Below are 25027 nucleotides of genomic sequence, written 5' to 3' on the forward strand. Positions count from 1 at the left end.
AGGGATGGACACCCATGGTGCATTCCTGTGATAGCAGAGCCTTCAGGACTGGCAACCATGCAGGCAAGTCACAGACACGATGCTGAGCAAGAACAGCGGGCCCAGAGGACACACGGGATGAGTCCCACACAGAAAGTCCCCACGCAGGTGCAAGGCGGTGGTCTCCCTGGGGCGAGGGGCTGCAGCCACGGAGGGCACACAGCAGCTTTTGGGAGCAGCAGATAGTATGGTCCCTGGAATGGTGGTTCCATGGGCACCCACATTCTTCTGTAGACAAGACATGCACAAGCCTTTAAAATGTGAGGGAGGGGGCGCCTGGGTGGCTCAGTCGTTGAGCGTCTGCCTTCGGCTCAGGTCATGATCCCAGGACCCTGGGATCAATGCCCGAGCTGAAGGCAGCGGCTTAACCTACTGAGCCACCCAGGCGTCCCGAAGCACAAACATTTTTAATTTGGATTATGTCTAATCTGTTTCCTTTGTTGCATGTGCTTTGGGGGAGTCATATAAAAAAATTGCCAAGGGGGGGGCACCTGGGTGGCTCAGTCATTGAGCATCTGCCTTCGGCTCAGGTCACGATCCCAGGGTCCTGGGATCGAGCCCCGCATCGGGCTCCCTGCTCGGCGGGAAGCCTGCTTCTCCCTCTCCCACTCCCCCTGCTTGTGTTCCCTCTCTCACTCTGTCTCTCTCTGTCAAATAAATAAATGAAGTCTTTAAAATAAATAAATAAATAAATGAACGAATGTGAGGGAAGAAGGGCCAAGAACAAATGGGCACGTGATGAAGACACAGTCAGGAAAGCCATTGCTTATAACCCTTCCAGGGCTTCCTGGGTGGTGTCCAAAGCCTGCAGAGCACACAGGGTTCACAGCCCTGTCACCTGCAGGCATGAGGGGGAGGGCAGGGATGCGCTGGGAAGAAGGTGCCAGGGAGAGGGTCTGTGCAGCCACCAGCGCAAGGACGCCATCCTGAGCACCCCAGAGGGAGCCCCGCCGCGGGCAGGGGCTGTGGTGGCCCCGACCTGGGACACACTGCCCCAAAGGAGTGGGTCCTCAGGAGGACAGGCTGTGGGAGTGTCACTGGCCTCTCCAGAGACTGTGTGCATCTCCCAGCTCACCGCAGCCAGAGAGAAGGCAGGAGGGCAGCCACTTACGTCCAGCTTCATCAGGGTGAGCAAGTCCTTCTTGGCGGCCCTGAGAATGGCATCTGTCTTCCTGCTGGAGACAGTCTCATCTGAGTTAGTCTCTGAGTACTGGAAGACTGCAGAGGGAGCATCTGCAACAATCACGCTCTTCTTGGACTTGAGAAGAGCACAGGCAGATCAGAGGGAGGGACGTGGCAGGGGAAAGGCCCCCGCAGGGAGCACTAGGCCAGGGCAGGGCACAGCCTGAGACGGGAGAGAGTGTGCCCACCTACCTTGCTGGCCACGGCGCTCCCAGGGCGTTCCTCTGCACGGAGGAGGACCCTGGCACGGTCACACGCCATCCTCAGGTCTGAGGTGCTCCCTGCAATGGAGGGAAGACGCAGGACCCTGTGCCGACCTGGCTGGACAGGCGGGTCCACACACATTCGCTGAGGGCTGGCTGAGCTCTCCCCCGAAGGCAAAGCAGCACAGACCCTGGCAGGTGAGACTCAGATCACGGGAGCGCAGCCACTGTGCTCTCATGCATGCCCTCTTGTGACCCACAACCAATTCTTATTTTATTTCTTAAATTAATAAAAAAAATTGGGGCGCCTGGGTGGCTCAGTCGGTTGAGCGTCTGCCTTCGGCTCAGGTCATGGTCCCAGGGTCCTGGGATCGAGCCCCGCATCGGGCTCCCTGCTTGGCGGGAAGCCTGCTTCTCCCTCTGCCTCTGCCCCTCCCACTTGTGCTCTCTCTCTTAAATAAGTAAATCTTTAAGAAAAAACAGTGTTAAAAATAAAACTGTGCCGGGCGCCTGGGTGGCTCAGTTGGTTAAGCGACTGCCTTCGGCTCAGGTCATGATCCTGGAGTCCCGGGATTGAGTCCCGCATCGGGCTCCCTGCTCGGCGGGGAGTCTGCTTCTCCCTCTGACCTTCCTCCTTCTCATGCTCTCTGTCTCTCATTCTCTCTCTCTCAAATAAATAAATAAAATATTAAAAAAAAGAAAAATAAAACCGTGCCATAGTCCCTGTGATTAACCCACACATACGGCAAAGGTTACACAGTCCTATGCGACGCCGTTCTTACCGTCAGTTCACCCACATCAGTTGACAAAACTTAAAATGTCGAGTCCCTCTGCTCTTTGCAGACACATGTCTCATAAGAGGGCATTATCTGCAGGGACCAGAGGGAAGATGACAGTTGCCTGCATATGTTTATGGAACAGGGTGATCCACAGTCACACTTTATTACAGGTGGACTGCTATTACTTTCCTGTCTTTTTTAATTTGAAAAATTTGCTAAACACATTTTTTTTTTAAATACAGCAGGTCAGCTGAATAGCCATGTGGAAAAAAAGTGTATCGTGTCCAGTATGCACTTTAGACAAAAGAACCAATCCTAGAGGGATAAATATGAAAGGTAAAATGTTAAATCTTACAGGCAGATTTCCTAAACAGGACACAAAATGCATTCATTACAAAAGAAAAAATTCGATAAATTGGACTCTTAAATTTAAAAACTTCTATTCATCAAATGACACCATTAAGAGAGTGAAAAGTAAGAGCAGAAAATATCTTCAGTACATATATCCCACAAAGGATTCATATAGAGAAGATCTAAAGAACTCCTATTAATCCATGAGGATGAATGACAACCTAAGGGGAAAGCAGACAAAAGACCATGCAGCCCACTCCAATGGAGGCGGCAAGTCCTGGGGCTCAGGAGTGGTCAGGAGGACGGGGTGCGGCCACAGTGAGGCCTGCTGGGCCAGAGGAGCCGGGAGAAGAAGACAGGAGGCAGAAAGCGGGCGGGGGCGGCGGGGGCTTCCCGGAAGACGGTGACGCCTGTCAGCAGCACTCACACACGGGCCAAGAGCGCTAAGTGGGACAGAGGACTGAATCGCTAGGAGCTCAGTGCTGACAGCGACATGTGCTGGGGACCCCATACTGGACATGCAGGCTCGGGAGGGCGGCAGAAGTACACATCGGGACGGGCACCCAGAAAACCGTGCGCAGCATCTCCTGAGCCAACAGCGAGCACTCTACGACCCAGCACTTCCAACAGGAACACGTACGTGTGTTCAAAAGACACATAAATGCACTGTCTTCACACAGTACATCGCTACCCACCACGGAGAACAGGTGCGTGTTGCTGCACACAACACGCATGGACCTCAGACGCGAAGCCGAGCGGAAGCAACCAGACTCTACAGCAGCTCACGCTGCTGGAACTCGGAGAGCAGGAGCTCCGGCGGGACGGCTGGCAGAGCCTCGCCTCTCTGCTGGTGCGTCTCTGCGTCTGGGCGCTGGCCTCACGGGAGAGCTCAGTTTACGAAAAGTCATCATGCTGCCCGTTTACATTTACACCTTCTGTATTCATATTACACAACCAAAAACAGTTAAGGGAAATTGAAAACAACTTGGTGTCCATGAAGAAATAGGCAAATATCCCAGTAGCACACAAAAGATTCCTAAAAAGTAGTCCAAGTAATGAAATACGCAGAACAGGCAAATCCAAGAGACAGAAAGCAGACCAGTGGGGGCCGGGGCCGGGGATGATGGCTAATGGGGACGCGGTGTATCTACTGGCTGGCAAGATGTTCTGGATTAGATGGTAGTGACGGATACACAATTTTGCGAATACACTAATGAATTATGCACTTTAAAAAGGTGAACTTAATGGTATGTGAATCACATCTCCAAAGAGCTATTACTAAAAAAAAAGAAAAAAAAAATCCACGTATATTCAGAAACTTGACACCAAATGAAGACAGCACCAAAAAAGGCAACAGGAAAGGAAAGATTGTTTCATGAATGGCACTGTGTAAGTTACCACCACACAAAGTAAAAAAAGGCTGAATGTCTGACTTCGAACACACCCAAGTGGGAAGGGCAAACAAAGGAGCCCTCAGCGCACAAGGGGAACCACTCAGCTCGCAGAAGAGGATCTGGGAGAATTACGCTTACGACCCAGGGAATGAGGAAAGACAAGGAGGAAGGCACCAAACACAGATCACAGGGTGTGCAAACGGCTGGTTTTCAATAAAGGAGCATCATGGGTCCTGCTCATGTCATGTGGACATGACAGTCCACAAGGCTGGGTCTTCTGACAGACGGAGACCAGAAAAAGGCGTCTGAACAAATACAACAAATGATGAAGGATCTCTAGCCAGAGCATATGAAGAATTGATGCAAATCAACAGATTCAGAAAACCCTGCAGAAAATGAGCAGAGAATATAAGCAGACAATTCTTTTTTTTTAAATTTTAAGTAGGCTCCACACCACGTGGGGCTCGAACTCACAACCCTAAGATCAAGAGTCACATGCTCTACCGACTGAGCTGGCCAGGTGCCCCTAAACAGACAATTCTTTAAAGGGTTTTTTTTTTTCTTCAAGATTTTATTTATTTATTTGACAGAGACATAGCGAGAGAGGGAACACAAGCAGGGGGAGTGGGAGAGGGAGAAGCAGGCTTCCCACCGAGCAGGGAGCCCGATGCGGGGCTCGATCCCTGGACCCTGGGATCATGACCTGAGCTGAAGGCAGACGCTTAACCACTGAGCCACCCAGGTGCCCCGAGAATTCTGCTTTAATGAAAGCAGATCCTGGTAGCAGCTGAGGGGCCAGAGGGCCTAGGAAACCCATTTCAGGGGAGGATGCCACATGGCGGTGTGCCAGTGAGCACAGCCCAGCACAGGGGAGAAAGGGTGGCACTGGAGATGGTCCTGCAGCGGCCAGGTGCAGCCTTGGGGACGTAGGCCCCTGGGACACAGATGCGAGGCAGGGGTAAAATAGAGCAGTGTAGACAGGAGCCCACGGGATGCTCAGGGCAGCAAGACACGTAATTACCACTGCATCTAATGGAGCCAGAGTGTGGGCCTGACAGCTTGCCCACCTGTAAATGCTCCAAGCTCAGGTGCCCAGTGCCTTACCTGGTGGAGCGAAAGGGGCCTGGTCACCTGCCTGGGCCTTGCCGAACTCATCCAGGATCTCTTCGTGGACAGAAGGCAGCGGGAAGGACTGGCTCCTCTGCAGCAGAGGCCCAGAGGCTGCTGCACGGCTGCCCCCTCGATCTGCTGGGAGGGGACAGGTGGGAAGAGGGCCTCTGTCCCCATGGCGGTGCACAAACCTCATGTCTCCAGGCCCTCAGGCCACAACCTCCGCACCTGCACCCAGCTGCCCAGGGCAATGTTAGGCAGCACCAACCTCGGACGCGGGCCCTGCTCTGCCTTCCCCAAGTCGTCCTGAACTGACTTGCCCTTGCTGCCAGCCTCCTCCACCAGGCTGAAGCCTTGCGTGTCCCCTTCCCAGTGGCTGTTTTAGTCGAGGTGACCATCGAGCACACTTGGCGTGAGCCTGGCACACTTCCGTGCTCCCCTGGCCCCTCAGGTGAATGAACGTAAAAGCCACCTTCCAGGAAGTACCCTGAGCGACACAGCTTCATCTCACTAGTCTATCAGCCACTTGTTTATAAACACACAGGTGATCTATCCCACATTTGTGAGCATGGCTGCGTGTTACACACTCAACCTGAAGGTGACTTGTAGCCAAGAAGCCTCAATGGACGGTTTCTCTCCCCAGATCTAGGACCCTCTCAAGAGCTCAGAGCGGCATGAAGCTTGGAATCTGCTCCCCGAATGGCTTTCCCCTGGAGCCTAGTCCTCCCAGAGACGGGGTGATGGGAGGGGTGGCTGGGGTGGGAAGGAGGCCTGGACTCAGGCGGGAGGCCAGTTTGGGGGCAGTACCTGGGTCGCAGGACTCCTGGGGCCGCAGGGGCCTCTCAAGACGATCCTCGGAGACGCAGCATGCCTGCCTTCTGACCTTCCCGGCAGCCACACTGGCCACAGACACCAGGGGGATGGCCTGGCTCTCCTGGGATGTGAGAAAGAGCAGGTGCTCCAGGGGCACCCCTGGGCTGGTACTCTCAGCAGCCACACTTGGGAGAACAAGAGGAGTGGTGACCAGCGCAGAGGCCGGCCATGGGCTTAAGGCAACAAAAGGCCAGCTTGCTTTATCCCGGCAACTCTATCAAGTTTAAATGGTGGTCAACACTGTCAGAAACCTTAACGTTCTTCATTAAGAGAAAAGTAATGTAGAAAACAAAAGGATGTGCCCTAAAATACCAGTAAAGGAAGATGACAAAACCATCAGAACTAGGGAGAATCCCCAAGTGCGGTGCTGACCCCAGTAATGAGTGATTAGCATCCAGGCCCCCCTGAAGCAGGGCCCTCGAGGGTCTCATCTACATCTGCTGCTCACAGCAGCTCTGGGTAGAGCAAGCGGACCCCTCGCCCAGACTGCCAGCAGGAGGGGCCCCAAGGGACAGGAGGGGAGCACCTCTACTGGGCAGGCAGGCAGCTCAGCGGTGTGTGCCAGGTGAACAACAGGAAAGGGGCAGGCGAGCTTATGGAGCAAGGTGACCGAAGGGGCCACATTCAGGCCAAACTGCAGGCTCTCCTGGAATGGGCATCGGAGGAGTCCCATCCCACATCTCATGGGTGGGACAGGTTCTTAGCACAAGGCCTCAGGAGAATCAAGCTCATCCACCAGCACAGCTTTAAGGCAGAGGAGTAAACAAGGCCGCACAAGCCCCTCTCAAAGCCCAGGGTCCCAGTGACATGGACAAGGGCATGAGGCTGCACTTACCGGGTTGAAGAGCTCTGTGGTCAGGCCCAGGTAGTTGTGCAGAGCCAGAAAGGTGACCCTCTGCAGCCGCACCATGATGATCTGTGGGGGACAGCCAGCTGTGCCAGGCCCGGTGCCCCCTGCAGACCCCCCGAGCCCCGTCATGACACAGAGCCCCCAGTCCTGACAACTCCCCGTGGTCACCTAAGATGTTAGTGTTTAGGGTGTAAGGAAACTGCATTATCTGTGCAAGGTTTTAGTAAATCTAAGATTACTTCAAAACAAGAAATTTAATAACAAAAAAAGCACTCTTTGGGGGGCTAGTGGGAGTTCTGAAGACCTCTTTGAGGTCATGAATATTAACTTTTACTGTAAAATATATATTACAAATCCCTCAGAAAACCACCTTAGTCCTTCCTACACCCACTCGGGACGCACTTTCCTGGGTGTATGACACTCAGGACCAACGCAGCAGCCTGTGATAAACGCTTGGTGCCCCGGCCCCTGGGCCAGGAAGGGCTCCTGCAAATGGGACCCACCTGCACCACCCTCACCAGGGTTTCAGGATACTTCTCAAAAACTCCTTGAAAAGCCACCGCTGGGAGCCGGAGGACGGTGGAAGGGATAGCAGCGCGGGCAGACACGGTTTTGTACGGAGCGGTGTGGCCCTGCAAGGACAGCAAGGTCAGGCTGCTCCCAGCATCCCCGTCTCCAGAAGCGAAGAGACACCAGCACATGGTTGAGCAAGGAAGCGCCCGCCACGGCCCCGCTGCACCTCGCCCCACTCGAGAAGCACCTCCTAGGAGCCCGCAGAGCCTGCTTTTCCAGCCAGGACACCACCCTCTGCTGTCACCGCCCCGTCCGTCCACTGCTGCCTCCAGGCAGCCACCCAGGGTTCATCTGTCCTGATGGTTTTGCTTCGTCAAAACACTACATAAATGGAATCACACAGGGCCGGCTCCCTTCTCCCTTCACTGAGACGGGAGTTTGAGGCCCGCCATGCTGTTCACGCACCAGCAGTTATGCTCTTGGTGGCTGAGAAGGAGGCTGTTTCATCCACCCAGCAGTTAAAGGGCACCTGGGCTGTTTCCAGTTTGGGGCAATTGTAAATAAAGCTGTCATAAATGCTCACGTACAGCTTCTGGGCCATTCAGTATATGCATCTTTAACTTTCAGGAAACTACCATGCTGTTTCCACAGTGGCTGCACCACGTGGCCCACACGCACACCACATCTGCACTGTCAGGGTTGAATGGTGAGGAACGTGGTCAGTCTTGGCCCCCGGTTCCTGGGGGGAGCCTCTCAACCTGTTAGCAATGTCCGTGTTCACAGGAACAGCCCTGGGAGTCTCAGGATGGGGCTGGCCACACCGGGAAGTCTGCCCACAGTGGGGGAGCTGGGGTATTCCCGACCTCGTGACCAAGCCCTGTGCATCAGGAACCTGGGCGTGTGGTTCTCAAGATGTTCTACGTGAGCTCTGGGACTCCGTTATATTTCTTCCCCTTTCTGCTCATTTCACATCCTTCACAGAAAGAAAGCTGTCCCTGGGAGACCACAACGGCACCACACGAAACAGGAGCTCAGAGCAGTCGCCTGCCGGGTGTTAAAGGACAGAAAGTACAGGCCGGCTCCAGGTTCCCTGACCCTTCGTGAGGCCAAAGGTGCCAACACGCCCCCTCGTCGCTTATGCACCACTCGGCCGCTCTGCGGAGAGCGGGCACCCCTCCTGTGGGCGCACAGTGGGTACAAGGTGTGTCCTGGATGTGGCCTCACCCAGTCTCCTACTCACAAGCAAGTCAAGCAGCTAGGAGATCCCAGGAGGGCCAAGGGAGGGCTGGCGCACAAACCCCATCAGATGGCAGTTCTCGTCTTGTCCAAGAATCAGAGAGAAAAGCAGGTGCGTATGTTTGGGGGAAAGGTGGGAAAAGGGAATGACAGAGTAGCCACTGTTGCTAAAGATGGCTCGTGGGCTACTTATTTCCAAATTGACTTGTTTATTTAGAAGAACAACACCCTCAACCTCACCTAAAATCAAAAAACTACGTGAACCACAGAGAGAGGCTGAATTGCTTGGAGTGTGCACAAGACCCAGGTGTAGACCCGCAAGAAAGCTTCATGCTTGCACGCCTTTCCAAACATTCTCAGCAGCAGAGGCACGACAAAAAAACAACTATAAACAGGCTGAAGGTCAGTGGGCAACCGGATGTATCAACAGCGGTGTGGATGACTGAACCGGGACACACTGTGCACATGGGGGCCTGACAGGAAGAACCCGCACAGGCCCAGCTGCGGAGGAAGCACACACGGCGAAAGCCACCATGCCATGTGCTGCAGAGGGTACGGCTGCCCTCTGAGGAAAGGAGGGGGACACTGGAGGCTGGGTTACAGCTAGCCAGCATGGCGATGGCTACAGGACCCGGGTGACAGCTCACTTGGTCACTTACTATCGTGCATTCCCATATATCTGAAATGTTTCATAACATTTGTAAAAATTAAGGTAATAAGGGAAGGGGGAGTTGGAGTAAGGTGGTCAAAAGGTACAAAGTTCCAGTCAGAGCATCAGGACGGCAAGTACCAGGGGTGCAACGAGCAACCCGGGGCCCGTCGCTGCCGTAGGGCACACGGGAACGCTGTGAAGGGGGCTCCTAGGAGCTCATCACATCTCATTTAAACCTGTGTCTGAGATGATGGGCGTTAGCTGGACCTGTCGTGGCGATCATTTCACAACAGAGGTAAACCAAAACATCCTGCTGCACACCACACACTCACAGTGTCGTGTGCCAGTGATTTCTCAGTAAAATGGAAAAAAACTAAAAGAATCAAAATTCAAAAGAATACGTTGTTAACTTCAGTTGGAAAAAAAAAATAATAAAGGCGACCTCCCATCAAAGATGGTAGTTTGAAGGTGACTGTGTATCTCCATGGCACGCCCACTAATCTGCTCTATTAAAAAGATAAACCTCCAAGAATCAAGACAAAAGCTAAGAGCAGACGAGACGTGTAAACAACATTTTGGAAGCTAGTGAAAAGTATGTGACAGAGGGGCAGCTAACAGAGCTATCTGATGAAAGCTGAACCATTCTCTATAAGGGCTACAGAGCCAAGACGGTGAAACCCATCCTCACGGGAGGGCCCGAGCCCCCTCCTCGCCCTGCAGCTGGCCGCTGGTGTCCTGCAGACGGTGAGCAGACAGGTCAGAGCACCGGGACCTTCAGCATAGCCAAGGGCCAGGCACCATCTCACGCCTGGGCTGGAGGACAGTGTCCACCTGGATGGGGCAAACCCACACTGCCTCCCCGACTCCAAGCCAATTCCTCTATGGCAGGACATGGGCAGAGTCCTCTCTGAGATTCAGCTTTAGAGAAAAAACCCGCAGATGCTGACCTGTGGGTTCCCTGCCAGCCTTCCTGCAGTGAGCCCCAGGGGGACAAACCCCGAGCACACAGGGGCTCACAGGCGGCTTCCAAGTAGCTCATGCTATTTTTCTTTTTACAATTAACCCATATATCCAGCACTCAAAAGAAGGTATAGGACATTTCCAGCAACCCAGATTACGTTATGCCCCCACTGAGCCCAATCAACCTAGTCCTGACAGGTAACAGTAATTGGCCAGAATGGGCAAACCTCAGCCCAAGGGCCAAATCTCACCCACTGCCCTTTTTTGTAAATAAGTCTTTATTGGAACACTGGGACGGCAAAGCTGAGCAGTTACAGCAGGGGCTGTGTGGCCCGCCTGGCCCTCTCGTGTGCTGACCACTGTTCTGCCCTCACAGGTCAGTCTTGCTGCGTGTAGCGCTCTTTCAGTGACTCACTCTGGCTCACGGCGGGGGCCGATGCAGCCGGGTCAATGTGGATGTCACTCCCGCACCAATGGGAGAGACAGAAGCCAGAATAAAAAGAGAAGAGAGACCCAAAAGAGCGAGAGAGGACACAGGGAGCAAAAGAAAACCTTTTGTTAATAAAATGTTATCTAAAAAAAAAATCAGGTGGGGGGAAAGAGCTCCTAAAATAAAAAACATGGTGACTAAAACCAAAAACACAAGAAACAACAACTGTTGGTGAGGATATGGAGAGTATTAAAAATACAATTACCACATGACTCTAATTCCACTGCTGGGCATTTATCCATAGAATATGAAAACACTAATTAAAAAAATATACATGCAAAATATGTGTGTATATACACACACACACGTATATACGTATGTGCACCCCTATGTTTACTGCAGCATCACTCACAACAGCTAAGATACAGAGCAACCCAAGTGCCTGCTGTCTGATGAATGGATGAAGATGAGCCGTGTGTATGCACGTACGTACGTTTAATATACACACATACGTGTATACAACGGGATATTACCCATAAAAAAGGATGAAATCTTGCCATTTGCAACGATGCAATGGATCTAAGAGTATTTCTGGGGTTTTTTTTGAGAGAGAGAGAGAGTGCATTCGAGCAGCAGAGGGAAAGGGAGAGAGAGAATCTTAAGCAGGCTCCACACTCAGCACAGAGCCCGATGTGGGGTTTGCTCTCACAACCCGAGATCAGGACCTGAGCCCAAATCAAGAGTGGGGCACTTAGTAGACTGGGCCACCCAGGAGCCCCTAGAGTGTATTATGCTAAGTGAAATAAGTCAGTCAGAGAGAGATAAATACCATGATTTCACTCATATGTGGAATTTTAGAAACAAAACAAAGGAGCAAAGGAGAGAGACAGAGAGAGACCAAGAAACAGACTGTTAATTATAAAGAACATACTAATGATAACCAGAGGGGAGGATGGGTGAAATAGGTGATGAGCACCAGGTGATGTACGGAAGTGCTCAATCACTATGTTGTACTCCTGAATATAATGTAACACTGTGTGTAACTATACTAAAAATTCTTAAAAATTTAAAAACAAATAAAATAAAATGAAATACATAGGACTGAAATTAGAAGTTCAGTGGAAGGTTTGGAAAATGAAGTGGAAGAAATCTCCTAGAAAGTATAACAGAAAGGTAAAGGTAGGGACACATGGGTGGCTCAGTCGGTTAAATATCTGCCTTCGGCTCAGATCATGATCTCAGGGTCCTGGAATTGAGCCCCACATCAGGCTCCCTGCTCAGTGGGGAGTTTGCTTCTCCCTCTGCCTGCCCCACCCCCCCCACCCGGCTTGTGCTCGCTCGCTCGCTCTCTCAAATAAAGTCTTAAAAAAAAAAAAAAAAGAAACAAAGAAAGGTAAAGGCAGCACAGAATAAAGACAATTCTGGATTTGTAAGGTTCCAGAACTCTATCTCCCTCACACCCTTCCTGGGAAGCAGACAGGAACTGCTCCGCCAAAACAAGCAAGCTGGCCAAGGGAGCAGAGGTGAGAGCCCCACACAGACAGAAGGATAGGGCCCAGATGAGGAGTAGGGACCCCGGGGGAGCTGGAGCTCAGCCCAGGGAGGTCAGGCTGGACGAGAAGATGGGGGCTCGGCGGCTTCCCAACTCACAGGGCACTGGGGCAGGGCACCAGACCATAACACACACAAAAAAACTAAGCCACCCAAAAACCAAGGCAACTGTTAACTCCAGGCAAAACAAGAAAGGAACCTCACTGAGGTGAACAACATTGCTTCAGTGTGGCTTTGCTGGGGTGGGAGGAGTGGGGAAGCCAGCAGAGCAATCGGGAAAGTCTGCCCTCATTTCCAGGCCAGGAAGCTCACTTGAATCTAAGATGGAAGGATTACAAAAGAGCAAGAAAAGCAGGTTGCCCAGAAAGCCCAGAGGAGATGAAGTGGCTTTTCTGGGGAGGGGGCAGTCGAGCAGACAACTGTGATTCACAAAACACCAAAACTGTTTTTAGAATTTGTCTATACTACTTAGATAGAATTAATTTTTTTAAATGATAAACACAAATATTTATTAGGCAAAAATTCTGTCCTTCCAGATGATCAATTAATCACAATACAGAGTTATTTTCTCTCAAATATCACTCCTGTTTTCTTACCCCACCCCACTGAAGGGAGATGGGGGGCCACCCCAGGAGGAGGGCAGGGATGCAGCAGGCTGGGGAGGCCCTGCTCATAGCACACATTTCCTGGGGCTGCAAGAAATGGTGTCCAAGCCCAAAATTACAGTGAGACCAGGACTCACTGCAGACAAGAAATACCAAGAAGAGCCTCCACCAAAGCTATTTTTTTGCTTAATCCTCGCCAAGGAAGAAGGAGGGTATAGAGCTGCATAACTCCCTAATTTATCTCCATGTAGACAATCTGTCTACACCTCCTGGGCTTCTCAGGCTCCCAGTGCACCTTACAGATTGTGACACATACCAGCCAGAGTCCTACAAGAGCCACATGGGACCTGCCCTGCAATCTGGGTGCACTTTCCCAGCACAACGCTCTAGGTAAAGGCACTGGCCTTTCAAGACAGGTCAGCCTTGCTCAGAGGAGGTGGTGTCTCTCTCAGTGCTGGCCAAGTGTCTTGTGAAGACACACCAGGTCCTGGGGGCAGAGCAAGATGCCAGAGTCCTATAAAAAACAGTTCCACCCTGGGCCCCAACACAGCCCAAAGCACGTCTGTGCCAGCCTAAAAGGGATGGGGGAACACAGTGGACACCCCCAAAGTCTTGAGTTTGTCACTCCCTTGTACACAAGAGCCCAGGGCTAGATCAGAGGGTACCCACCAAGGGCCCCACCCATCATGAGTGTCACACAAGTACCTAGACTCCTAGCCCCGCATGGACGCATCCTTGCCAAGGTCTGCTAAACCACTCTGGAGGCCCCTCTGTGCAGTGTGTGGGGGAAACAGGTTCAAGCTGCCTCGATGAACAGCTAAAAGTGAAAGCAGGAGGTATAACCTCGGAGGTAAGGGGACAGTCAAATACACCGTCTGAGCTATACATAGTGTGCATTATCAAAACTCGGGGAGTGCACACTTAAGATCTGTTTCACTGTATGAAGAAAAAGAAAACGAGACATTAAATTCTAGTTAATGAGAAGGGAACAGGTGTGCTGAGCCAAGACATTCTACAGCTAGTGACCCACAAATAACTCATTTCACTATTCTGTCTACTTTTGCATATGTTTGAAATGTTCCATGACGGGGCTCCTGGGGGGCTCAGTCAGTTGAGCCTCTGCCTTCGGCTCAGGTCATGACCCCGGGGTCCTGGGATCGAGCCCCGCATCGGGCTCCCTGCTCTGCGGGGAGTCGGCTTCTCCCTCTCCCGCTGCTCATACTCTCTCTCAAATAAATAAAAATCTTAAAAAAAAAAAAAAAGAAATGTCCCGTGATAGTAAGTTTAAAAATTACAAGATACCATGAGATGTTGTTTTGTAATTGACTGGACTGGCAAAGATCAAACATGAGACGCCTGCCTGGCTGGTGGGTGAGGGCATGGGCGCCCTCCCGCGGGACTGTGGCCCAGGCGTGGGGGTGGGGGTGTACCCTCACACCCGGGAAGTCTCCGCTAGTCAAATACGTGAAACCACGTGCGCACAAAACCATTCACCACAACACTCAACAGCAGAAGACTGAGAACAACAGAGGCACCCGTTGGCACAGAAGATCCACAAGAGGGCCCCTCCTAGGAAGGAGCCTGGGGGCCTAAAGGGTGAGAGGAAACGTTTTCACTATACAATGTTTGTCCCTTTTGAATCTCGGACCATGTGCATATATATCTCAGTCCAAAAAATAATCATTTAAAAAACAGCCAAAACACATAAGCAAATGCCCAGCTCTTCCTAAACACAGTTCAACTTGCTCCCACACACACCCTTGACCTCCGGGGGGTCCCTCCCATCCTAGGCCAGCCCCCCGCCACTGGGGAGAACTGCCTTGACGCTGAGGGGCCTGCTGGCCAGGTGACTTTGGGTGGACCCAGGGCACTCACGGTGATGACGTCCAGGATGCTGAGGAGGCTGTGGACGCTGTCTCCGGCCAGAACCTCTTTGACCGCCACCTCAGTGCCGTCCTGCACTCGGGAAGTGGGGCAGAGTCATCCACTGACAGGAGGCTCAGCCCAGCCCAGGCCCGCTGGGCCACCCAGCCTCCACTGTCGCCTGCCCCGAGTTAGGCCATGCCCTAGCTGACCTCCGGGAATTCAGGTGTGATAAGCTCCAAAGCAGAGGACAGAAGACATGACAATGAGTAAGAGCAATCAGGAAGTCCATTCTGAGCGTGGCCCTTCATCCTGTGGCTTGTCCTCACCAGGAGGACTTAGATTGAATTTCACAAAACCTAAGGAGCTTGCTGATCTAAAAAGAAGGCTGTGATGGGGCACCTGGGGGGCTCAGTCGTTAAGCGTCTGCCTTCAGCTCAGGTCATGATCCCGGGGTCCTGGGATCGAGCCCCACATTGGGCTCCCTGCTCCGCGGGGAGCCTGCTTCTCCCTCTCCCACTCCCCCTGCTTGTGTTCCCTCTCTCGGTGTCTTTCTCTGTCAAATAAATAAATAAAATCTTTAAAAAAAAAAAAAAAGAAGGCTGTGAAGACCCAACTCAGTTGTTACTGGTATAAATCACAGCATTTTGATATATTTTTCCACTGGATTAAAAAAGAAAGGAAACTATGGTGATTATTTAGTATAGGAACTTCATCTCAGCTTAACCCAGGAAAATCCTTTTGAACTTGTTCAAACTTGGCCCTGGTCAGCCTCCAAGAACCCCTCCTTCTGGTCCAAAGGCTCCATTCCAGGAAAGGCCCACCAGCTGGGTGGCGACAGCCCTGGACACTGATGGCCCAGACGGGAGGAGGCTGGACGAAGACCATTTCCTTTTCCTCATCCCATCAAGTCCAGTGTAGATGAAACGACACACGCAGACAACATCGTGGCTAGAAAGGACATGTGGGATCCAAGCTGGGTCAGGGCCCACCCCCAGGGCTCAGGCAGGTGGGGACTTCCTTAAGGCCAGGGGGCCCCCTCATGCAGTCTGGGGCTCCCCGGGTGTTTGCTTCAACAACAAGAGGCGGGAAGCCTGGATCACACTACCGGGCACATCAAAGGATGCGCCCTGCTGGAAAGCAAGACCTCCACAGGCTTGGCCTGGAGATCGCCCCCTGGCAATTCTGATTCAACAGAGGCAGAAAGTAAGTATATCTTTTCAAGCAAATTAATACCTTAATTATTTTCTTAGAGTTAGAATCATTCACAATCTAAAACTTGAACATAAGGCAAGGGTGGGTGCAACAGATGGTGGCAGATCAATACCCAACCACTGGAGGATGTTCTAAGGAGACAGGAGAGACACCTCAAAAGGCTTAGAACAAGTAAAATGCAGAAAACCACCAAATGCCACTGAACCCACTAAGCGATGGGCACCCCCCCACGTGTGAGTGAAAGGTAACGTACCAACATCAAAGGGCACACCAACTGTGAGCCAATGCTTTGGACACAAAGTGTGCCTTTTTCCCCAAAGACCTGAAACTTAAAATTTTACACTAACTTTTCAATAGAAAACTTTAAAAAATCTTTTAAATGGCAGACATATAAGTAAAAACACAACAGGGACGCCTGGCTGGCTCATCGGTAGAGTGTGCCATCTTGATTTCAGGGTCATGAGTTCAAGCCCCACACTGGGTGTAGAGCTTACTTAAAAAACAAACACACACAGGGGCGCCTGGGTGGCTCAGTTGGTTAAGCGACTGCCTTTGGCTCAGGTCATGATCCTGGAGTCCTGGGATCGAGTCCCGCATCGGGCTCCCTGCTTGGCGGGGAGTCTGCTTCTCCCTCTGACCCTCCCCCCTCTCATGTGCTCTCTCTCTCATTCTCTCTCTGTCAAATAAATAAATAAAATCTTAAAAAAAAAAACAAAAAACAAACACACACAACACAGCAGACCCACACCCTCCACCTCGCTCTGCACTCCCTCGGGCCACCGACACACACTTTGCCAGGCACTCTCACCGTGTCCTGGATGCAGACTTCCAGGCGCCCGTCCTGCACCACATAGATGCTGGTATCCGGCTCCCCCGGCTGGAAGACATGTTCCCCTTCGAGAAGCTGCACGAAGACCATGTGTTTGCAAAGCTCCAGGAACAGTGGCTTCTCGAAGTGGCCCAGGACCCTGCAAAACCACAGCACATGTGGGAGACCTTCCACGACGGAGGGAAGGAGGCTGATGGAGATAGAGTCACTGCCCCTGTCACCATGGGCCAGATCCAGAGCTGGGGTTCACGGAGGTGCAGACCCTGCAGCACCAGCCACCTGATTCACTCTCAGGACTGAAGCTGAAACTTCAGGAATTCCCATAAACTGCCCTCCCATCAGGTCAAAGAACTCCTGAGCCATGACCATGAATCCGAACCAGAGGCGTACACAAAAGCCCAGGACGGTGAAGCAGTGCTCGAAAGAGGAACGGGGTTTCCAGGCAGAGATGGAAGGAAGCCCAGGCTTGCAGCTTTGATCCAGCCCCACACTTCCCGAACCTGCTCTGAGTTTCCTCCTGAACATGGAAATGCTGACAGGCAAACAAATACAACAGGAAAGACGCTTGAGAGACTGCACTGGTGGCCAGAGAGAAGGGAGTGCGGCCCCAGGCCCTCCTGCAGCAGGCCTCTGTCACCCAGCTTCTGTCTTACCGCACGTTCTTCAGCATGTACAACACTTCTGACGGCAGGTGAGAATTCTTCACGTCAAACTCCGTGAGGTCAGCCTCCAGCAGGGAGGGTGGTGGTTCCTTTGGCTGCAGGGTTGGGTATTCCTTTTTGAAACGCAGAATCCTACAAAGCAAAGATACGTGCACCTGGAGCCCAAAGGGATTCCAAGCAGACGGTGTGAGCACTGCGACCCAGAGGCAGGGCAGCAGTGATGGCCAGCAGGCTCACCAGTGCCCTCCAGGGAGGGCAGCTGGGCGCGTGTGGTCTGAAGGACACTCCTAGTACCTCTTGGCCAAAGACAGCACCTTGGTCCTCTTCCTCACCCGCTGCCGGGGGGCTGCCGTGCTCCCCACAAGTGTGTGGGGCAGCGTGGTCACCTGCAGGGTGAAGGGAGAGGCCAAGTCCTGAGCCTGGACCTAATGGACCTGGCCTTCAGCCTCAAGGCTCAGCCACAGCCCTCAGGACCTGCCCTGTGGGCTGCCTGCAGCTCCCAGGGTCTGGCCCTGCCTGCCTGGCCTGCCCAGGACACAGGGAACCATGCCTGGTACCTGGGACAATGAAGCACCTCGAGGCCATATCCCCAAACACCCGGCGCTCTCAGAGCACCAGGTCCTCAGGCCTGTGTTCCCTCTGCCTGCAAGGCTGATGCTCAGCCTCTCCTCTCTTGCGCTGACACAGCAGCCCCTTTCCACAGCCTTTTAAGAGCTGGCCCTGGGGCGACGGGGTGGCACAGTCAGTTAAGCATCTGACTCTTGGTTTTGGCTCAGGTCGTGATCTCAGGGTTGTGACTGAGCCGTGTGTCCGGCCCTGTGCTCATCATGGAGTCTGTCTGGGATTTTCTTTCCCTCTCCCCGCCCCTCCTACTCATGCAAGCTCTCTCTCTAAAATAAATAAATAAATATATACATATATAAAAAAAGCTGGCCCTGTCCTGTCCTACTGCCCCACCCCCCACCTAGAATCCGAGTCCCTGCATGATCATCGCAGGTCTGGAAAGCTCTTTGCCCCCTCCCCACCACTGAGGCCAGTTCATCTGCCCTGTGGTGCTAACACTGCAGGGCCACTGGTTCCTGGATGTCAGCAAGCCCCCTTTGGGCAGCCACTAGCCCTCTGCTCCCCGAGTGGCTCCTGCCCCAGGGTGTCAGCTGTGGGCGTGTGGTCACAACTCCTCCTTCCCTCCAGGTGGACCTGGCACCAACCTGGCACCACTGGACCACGTTCCTGTCCTCCTCAGCCCAGGTCTGGTCCCTGCACAGTCCTCAGTGGGATCACTGGTTGACTGCCTCCCCACCCGACCACGTGCAGGCTCCTTCAAGACCTGCCTGAGGTCAGCCCATGTGGCCCCGCACGAGGCTGTGAGGCAGCGGCGTTCAGGCTCGAGGCCCGTGAGCAGCCCCAGTGGACCTCCTCGTCATAGCCTGACGCTGAGAAGAACGGGAGGTCCACGCAAGGACTCACGTGCCTTCTCCTGTGGCATTTCAAGTTTGCTACAGAGAACATGTATTAGTTGCTCATCAGAAAAAAGTGCTAGGCAGATGCTACTCTAAAACGTCAGCAGCTATTTGAAGCAAGCCCCTGGGTAGTGGTGAGTCCCTCCTGCCCTCGGGGAGTGGGAGGGGCTGGAGATGACCAGGAAGGATGAGTTGGACCAGGCTGCTTATCCTCCACGTGGGTATTGATGCCGACAAGGGAGGGCTCCCAGCGTCCAAATCTTGGCAGGACCCCCAGTTTCAGCACCGAAGCCAGGACCCGCCGTGCCCCAGGACAGAGGCCGACGAAGCCTCTGTCTCCTGCGCTGGCTAACAGTCTCTGAGGGTACGGAGGTGAGGGCAGCCACAGGCTGCTGGGGGCCCCACTGCGCCGGGGCCTGTGGCAAGCAGGCCTGCAGGACAGGTTACCTTCCTCATGATCTTCCGGCCATAAAACATCACTTTGTCTCTCTTCCGGAACCTGTACTGAGGAGTGGGCTGTACTTGTCCTGCAAGGGGAGCAGAAGGGCCTCCTGAGCCACGGCTGGGACACAAAGAGGTGGGAGGGTTCTGCCAGGCAGCCCGTAGGCTGTGCACACCGAGCCTGTCCTGTCCCTGCTCCGGCATACAGTGTGGGGGAAAGGCGCATGGCATCTTGGGCCCGGGCCGGCACAGGCTGGCTCACAGGGAGCAGGACTTGCGTCTCCTCTTACCAAAGTTTTGCTCAGAAATGTGAGCCAAGAAAGCTGGGGACATACACAAATTCCATGGGTCCAACATGCACAGCCTCAGCTGGGACAGGCTGGCAGTTCCCAACAAAAGCTATCATGGGCCTGAGGGCTGCTCCCAGGAGCTCAAAACACGGGCAAGTCACCCAAACCTCCCCCACCCTCCCAAGCCTTGTCCCTTACCCCAGAGCTGGAGTCTGAAGTGAGATACTCACGGAATCGGTTAACCCTTCTGTACACAAAGAAGACGGTGATGCCAACGAGGGCCAGGGCCAGGAGGGCTCCAATCACAATCCCCATCAGCTGGGTGAGGTCACAGACAGAGCACCCGTCAGCAAGCCTGCCACACTGCCCCTCCCCACCCTGGCAACAGGCTGGGACAAAGGGGCCAGGAGCAGCCAGGAGCGCAACAAGTCACAAACCCCAGGGCCCACCCGTCACCAGGAAGCACTTGAGGTGGTTACCATGGTGGACTGTGAATGCTGTTCCGTCAACTGCAGCCCCCAGGACTGCAGGGCAGCACCCAGACAGAAGCCAGCCTAGGGGAGAACACTGTGGTCAGGAAGGGCCAACACAGGCGTGGCCCTGGCTTCCCAGGGCAGCCAGAATAGAGAATAGACAGGGTAGGGAAGAAGGGATCTTCTGGGCTGCTAAGGTCCTCTGAGCACACCTGCTCAGTAGACAGAGAAACCGGTCTCCCATGGCCACCCACGGGACACGGGGTCAGGCAGTTGGGCAGGGCCAGCAGCTGGGCTGTGTTGACCACAAATACCCTACGCATTTTTATCGCATGTGAATCCTAAATTTTCAGCTTTCCAGTCCTTCAGATGCAAGCCTAGAGGAGCAAGCCCGGCGGGCCACAGGGGGCGCGAAGGCCATCACTCGGTGCCCTCTGATCACCAACAGGACTGTGCACTGCCGGCCTCAGGGCACATGGAAGCCTACACCACAGCAATGCTGAGGAACCCCAAAGAGCCACGGATCTTGAGATTTTCTGGATTTTGAGAACCTTGAATACCAGCTCATAGCAGGGAAAGGTTATGTGCCTGCTCCCTACCACCTCCTAGGGAAGGAGTTAGTGGGGCTTCAGAAGCTCAGACCCAAGGGAGGGAGGAGGAAGAGAAAAAAGTGAGCACAGGATGGTGAACGGGCAGATGGCTGGGGCCACCCACACGGAGAATATCGGCTGATTCCTCAAAAAGATGAAAACGAGCAAGAGAAACCAGCCAAGCAAGCAGCCACTCTGCATTCCCCCCAAGCAGCCAGGAACAGGATGCGGCAGGGGGCACCTGTTAATCCTTTCAAGTCACAAGTGCCAAGGACTAAAGTATCCTGTCCGGTCCTTAGCGAGAGAGCACCAGACAGAGCATGGATGCCAGAAAACCCAATGAAATGGAAGGGCATTCAGAAAAAAGTCTCAAAAGCAGAATGTTGCCGCAAGACAGGGTAAGTACGTGGCCCAGAAAAGCAAGTCTTTGAAGTTGGTTCAGCAGGCAAATGGAAGCAGTGGGAACTTTTTGCTTCGGAGCTGAGGCATCCAGCCCCTCCTGGCCCCGAGTGCTCAGCTGTCAACATGACAGCACCCACGACCCACTCTTCACTTAGGTGTGTCCCCTGGAGCTCAGCCACCATGTCAAGGACAACCAAGGATAACCAAGGAAAGGGTCACAGAGGTGGCCCGTAACTGAGTTATACAATCTCCTATATTGAGCATCTCAGGCTTTTCATGGTTGTTTTAATGCATCCACTTTTCTGCTTCAGGAATAAAGGCCTTTGTGATATGGCTACAGATGTTCCACAGAGAAAAGACTCACGTCGAAGCAAACAGAAGTCCTAAGGGGAAGCAGGAACTGACAGTTGTGACCTCGGGGGAAGAAGTGGCAGGGTCTCGACTCTGACAAGGGGACGGAGGGGCCCAAGCTGCCACTCCCATTCAGCCGACTTCAAGGAGCTGCCCACAGAGCAAATCTCCTTGTCCAGAAATGCCGCTGACTGGGAATTCTGAGGCTCTGAATCAACCCTGGAACCCTCCAGTTCCATACCTCTGGGCTGGCATCCTCCTCTTGCTTCATGGCTAAAAATGAAAAAAAAAAAAAAAAAAAAAAAAACCAGTCAAGGTGAAAACAGGAAAGATTGGTTCAAAGGAGGGCAAGGGTCCCCCCAGCTCATGCTCACGGGGCAGAGCAATGCTTTCAGCCTTTCCTCCTGGGCTCCTTTTCTCTTTAAATTATGTTTGCACTGAAAGGAAAACCCTGACGGAAAGCTGTGTTCTCCAGGGAGGGACCAGAGTCACTCCCCTCTCTGAAAACAGCTCTCCTGTGGCTGCCCAGGAACCCACAACTGCAGCCAAGTCCCGCTCTTCTCCCAGCAGGTCAAGGGCAAGCATGGACTGCTCAGCCAAGGCCTAGTGCCGCCCGGAGCTCCCAGGGCCACAGGGAGGAGGCTGTGGCTGGGGGCGGGGTAGGGGCGCACGGGGCCCCGCAGGGAACTGAGACACCCTAGTGGCCTGCCTCAGGGGGGTTCCTATCCAGCGGGGTTGAGTCCTCAAGGTGGGTGTGTCAGGTGGAGGAGGATGAACTTGGGGAGCTGGTGCACCTTGCCCCTGTCTAGTGGGGAGGAGCCAGGTCTGGGGCTTTCACCCTGTGGCTCCCAGGCCCCTTAGAAAAGCAGCAGCAAGGCTCTTCTCTCCCAAAACGCCATCCAGAGAAGTCAGGACGCAGAAGGCACATGCAGGGTCATAGTGCATTTGCTCCTGCGTCCTCTGCCACCCACATGGAAAACCCCTCCTTCTCAGATGAGTCTCCTGAAGGGCTAGTGCCCTGACCAGGCAGTCTCCCCGCACATCCCATCCCTGAGTGTCTGAAATGGGGCAGAGCTCACGGCCCCCAGCACCCGCTAGGGACACAAAAGTGGAAGTCATTGCTTCTCCGCCTGGGACAGCAGAGCCAGACGAAGTGGGAAGCAGGGGGCTGCAAGGCTGGGAAGCGGCAGGTTAGGGAGGCATCGGGGTTAGTGGCCGTCCAGGTTGGGGGCTGTCGGTGTAACCTCGGGGTTGACAGCGTTGGGGCTGGCCGACGTCGGGGGTTGGAGAGCCAGGGCTGACGGGTGTCGGGGCCAAGGGGCATCGGAGTTAGGGGGTTTGGGTTTGGGGACAGCGAGGCTGGGGGGCTCGCGGTCGTGTCTGGGTTGGGGGCTGGGGGTCGACAGGCGTCAGGGCTGGGGCTCAGGGTCGGGGAACCTCGGAGCTGGGGGCTCGGGGTCGACGGGCGTCGGGGCTGGGACTGGTGGCTCACGTCCGGGGGACCCGCCTCCCACCACGCGGCGCAGGGCCGGCAGGGCCTGCGGGGCAGGGTGCGTCCCGGCAGGGGTTGGGGGCGTTGACGGCTACCCCGCCTCACAGGGCCAGGCCCAGGGCACCGCCATCTCGGGGCGCTCTGCGGTGACTCACCGGGACCGCGCGCTCCCGCCGCCCGCGCCCCCGCCACCACCCCCGCCGCCCCGCCGCCCCGCCGCGGACGTCGCACCTCCCAGCGCACTGGCCGGGCCCGGACGTCCCGCCCACTCGCAGGGCCGAGGCTGTGCATTGGACGCAGCGCCGCCAATCGGAGCTGCTCTTGCTGCGGCGCGGAGGCCGGGTGGCGCCGGAAGCCGCCGGGTGGCGCCGGAAGCCGGGCTGACCGCCGGAAGCCGCCGGGGGCGCCGGAAGCCGCCGGGTGGCGCCGGAAGCCGGGCTGACCGCCGGAAGCCGCCGGGGGCGCCGGAAGCGGAGGGCGGCGCGGCTGATCGCGGCGCGTGGAGCTGTGTGCGACAGCGTCCGCGTGGCGCGCGGTCAGCATGGGCCTCCTGAGCGGGGCCGCTCGCGTCGTGGTGCGGGGCGCCGACCGCATGAGCAGGTGGACCAGTAAGCGGGGCCCGCGCACCTTCTACAAGGGCCGCGGCGCCAAGGGAACCGGCGTCCACGGCCGCGACGGGAAGTTCGTGCAGATCAAGGAGATGGTCCCGGAGCTGGTGGTGCCCGAGCTGGCCGGCTTCAGGCTCAAGCCCTACGTGAACTACCGCGCGCCGGCGGGCGCGGACACGCCCCTGACGGCCCGACAGCTGTTCCGCGAGGCGGTGGCGCCTGCCGTCGAGAAGGACTTCCGGGCCGGCGCCTTGGACCCGGCGCGGCTGGAGAAGTACGGCTTCGAGCCCACCCAGGAAGGCAAGCTCTTCCAGCTGCACCCCAAGAACTTCCCGCGCTAGGGGCGGCTTTGGCCTGTGGTCCTCGTGAGGTGGCGGGACCGAGGCGGAACCCTGGAGACCCACTCCCGCGAGGCCGGCAGCCGTCGCCCCCCGACCGCCCGCTGTTGGGCGAGAACACACGGCTCGGCTCGCAGGAGGAGGAGAACGCACGGGGCACGCGGTGCCGCGCGACAGCGCACACTCTTCACCCCCGAAGCCAACGAGCACGTGCTTCGCGGCTGCTTTGGGGGCAGACCTCCAGTAACCTGGTCTCTCCCCCTTGGGTTCGCCTGTTTCTGTGCACAGCCTCTCTGGTCTTCTGTGTTCTGCCTAATATCTGGCTTTTATGTTAAATACCGTTACTCTAAAGGAGGGTTCAAATTCTGTTGAAATAAATGCGCCATTAGCTGGGAATCGATCATTTTAGCACAGTAGTTTCTTCCGTGCGCTGCCCTATATTTCATCAGAAAAGAAAGCAAAAAATAGAAGTGTGTTTTCTGGGATGTCTGGGTGGCTCAGTCCATTACGTGTCTGCCTTCAGCCCAGTTCATAGTCTTGGGGTTTGGGGCCGGAGTCCTGCTTGGGCTCCCTGCTCAGCAGGGGTGTCTGCTTCTCCCTCTGCCTGCCCCCTTTGTTCTTGCACACACACTCTCTCAAAGAAATAAGATCTTAAAGAACTGTGCGTGTGTTCTGCCTCTGAACCAACTGCTTACGAGATTAGTACCTACTGAAGATTTGCCAGACTCCACACTGGCCTGCACTTCAACGTGTTTCTTCCACAGAGACAAGAATGAAGTCTGTGGGAGTCACATGAGTCACAAATTCAGTTATGTGTTCAAGCTACTCCGTGTCCAGGCTTTGGAAGCCACTCAGGTACTAAAGCTGCAAGGGGGAGGAGGGATCAGTCCACCACACTAACCTATTTCAAGTTTATGACCGATAAGGCAACTCAATGTGTGTACACTTCCCTTTGTTTATCAGCATAGGAGACTGATAAGCACATCTGGTGCCATGATGAGGTGATCTTTTTAAATGTGCATGTAAAACTATTGTTAAGTAGCTTTAAGGAAAAGCACACTTTCAGGGCACCTGGGGGCTCAGTCGGTGAAGGGTCTGCCTTCGGCTCAGGCCATGATCCCAGGCTCCTGGGATCCAGCCCCGCATCGGGCTCCCTGCTCGGCGGGAAGCCTGCTTCTCCCTCTCCCACTCCCCCTGCTTGTGTTCCTTCTCTCGCTGTTTCTCTCCCTCTGTTGAAACATAAATAAAATCTTCAAAAAAAAAATAAAAAACTATTGTTGGGGCT

The 25027-nt window shown here is 54.4% G+C and overlaps 2 protein-coding genes across 7 annotated transcripts in view; one reads left to right on the plus strand and one right to left on the minus strand.

The window, feature by feature from the left end:
• Positions 1-23104, minus strand: part of PNPLA7 (patatin like phospholipase domain containing 7) — a 64559-nt gene extending 41455 nt beyond the window's left edge. Inside the window, exons 1-15 of one of the 6 annotated variants that reach the window (XM_045883610.3) lie at positions 23028-23104; positions 21546-21577; positions 19968-20042; positions 19719-19806; positions 19205-19284; positions 17592-17683; positions 17289-17429; positions 16615-16774; positions 14604-14684; positions 7285-7413; positions 6767-6847; positions 5866-5992; positions 5053-5196; positions 1414-1502; positions 1151-1297 (exon numbers count right to left, since the gene is read on the minus strand). In XM_045883610.3, the coding sequence (XP_045739566.2) occupies positions 1151-1297; positions 1414-1502; positions 5053-5196; positions 5866-5992; positions 6767-6847; positions 7285-7413; positions 14604-14684; positions 16615-16774; positions 17289-17429; positions 17592-17683; positions 19205-19284; positions 19719-19806; positions 19968-20042; positions 21546-21575 (1464 nt within the window). In that variant the 5' untranslated portion in view covers positions 21576-21577; positions 23028-23104. Of the gene's footprint in view, positions 1-1150; positions 1298-1413; positions 1503-5052; positions 5197-5865; positions 5993-6766; positions 6848-7284; positions 7414-14603; positions 14685-16614; positions 16775-17288; positions 17430-17591; positions 17684-19204; positions 19285-19718; positions 19807-19967; positions 20043-21317; positions 21517-21545; positions 21578-22951 lie in introns of those variants that run through there. The other 5 variants (XM_045883609.3, XM_045883611.3, XM_064579050.1 and 2 more) reach the window with 5 other exon arrangements.
• A 119-nt stretch (positions 23105-23223) lies between these two features.
• On the plus strand, positions 23224-24142 carry MRPL41 (mitochondrial ribosomal protein L41). The gene has a single exon (XM_045882054.3). It carries the CDS (start codon positions 23338-23340, stop codon positions 23743-23745), a length of 408 nt encoding a protein of 135 aa, XP_045738010.1. The 5' UTR covers positions 23224-23337; the 3' UTR covers positions 23746-24142.
• The last annotated feature ends 885 nt before the right edge of the window (positions 24143-25027 follow it).

Source organism: Mirounga angustirostris, unplaced genomic scaffold, assembly GCF_029215605.1.
Source record: "Mirounga angustirostris isolate CCGP_5_RB_7025 unplaced genomic scaffold, mMirAng1.0.hap1 SCAF_15, whole genome shotgun sequence".
Lineage (NCBI taxonomy): Eukaryota > Metazoa > Chordata > Mammalia > Carnivora > Phocidae > Mirounga > Mirounga angustirostris.

Excerpts from the sequence above, each read along its gene's own strand:
- MRPL41 (XM_045882054.3), top strand. The coding sequence starts at position 23,338 with ATGGGCCTCCTGAGCGGGGCCGCTCGCGTCGTGGTGCGGGGCGCCGAC.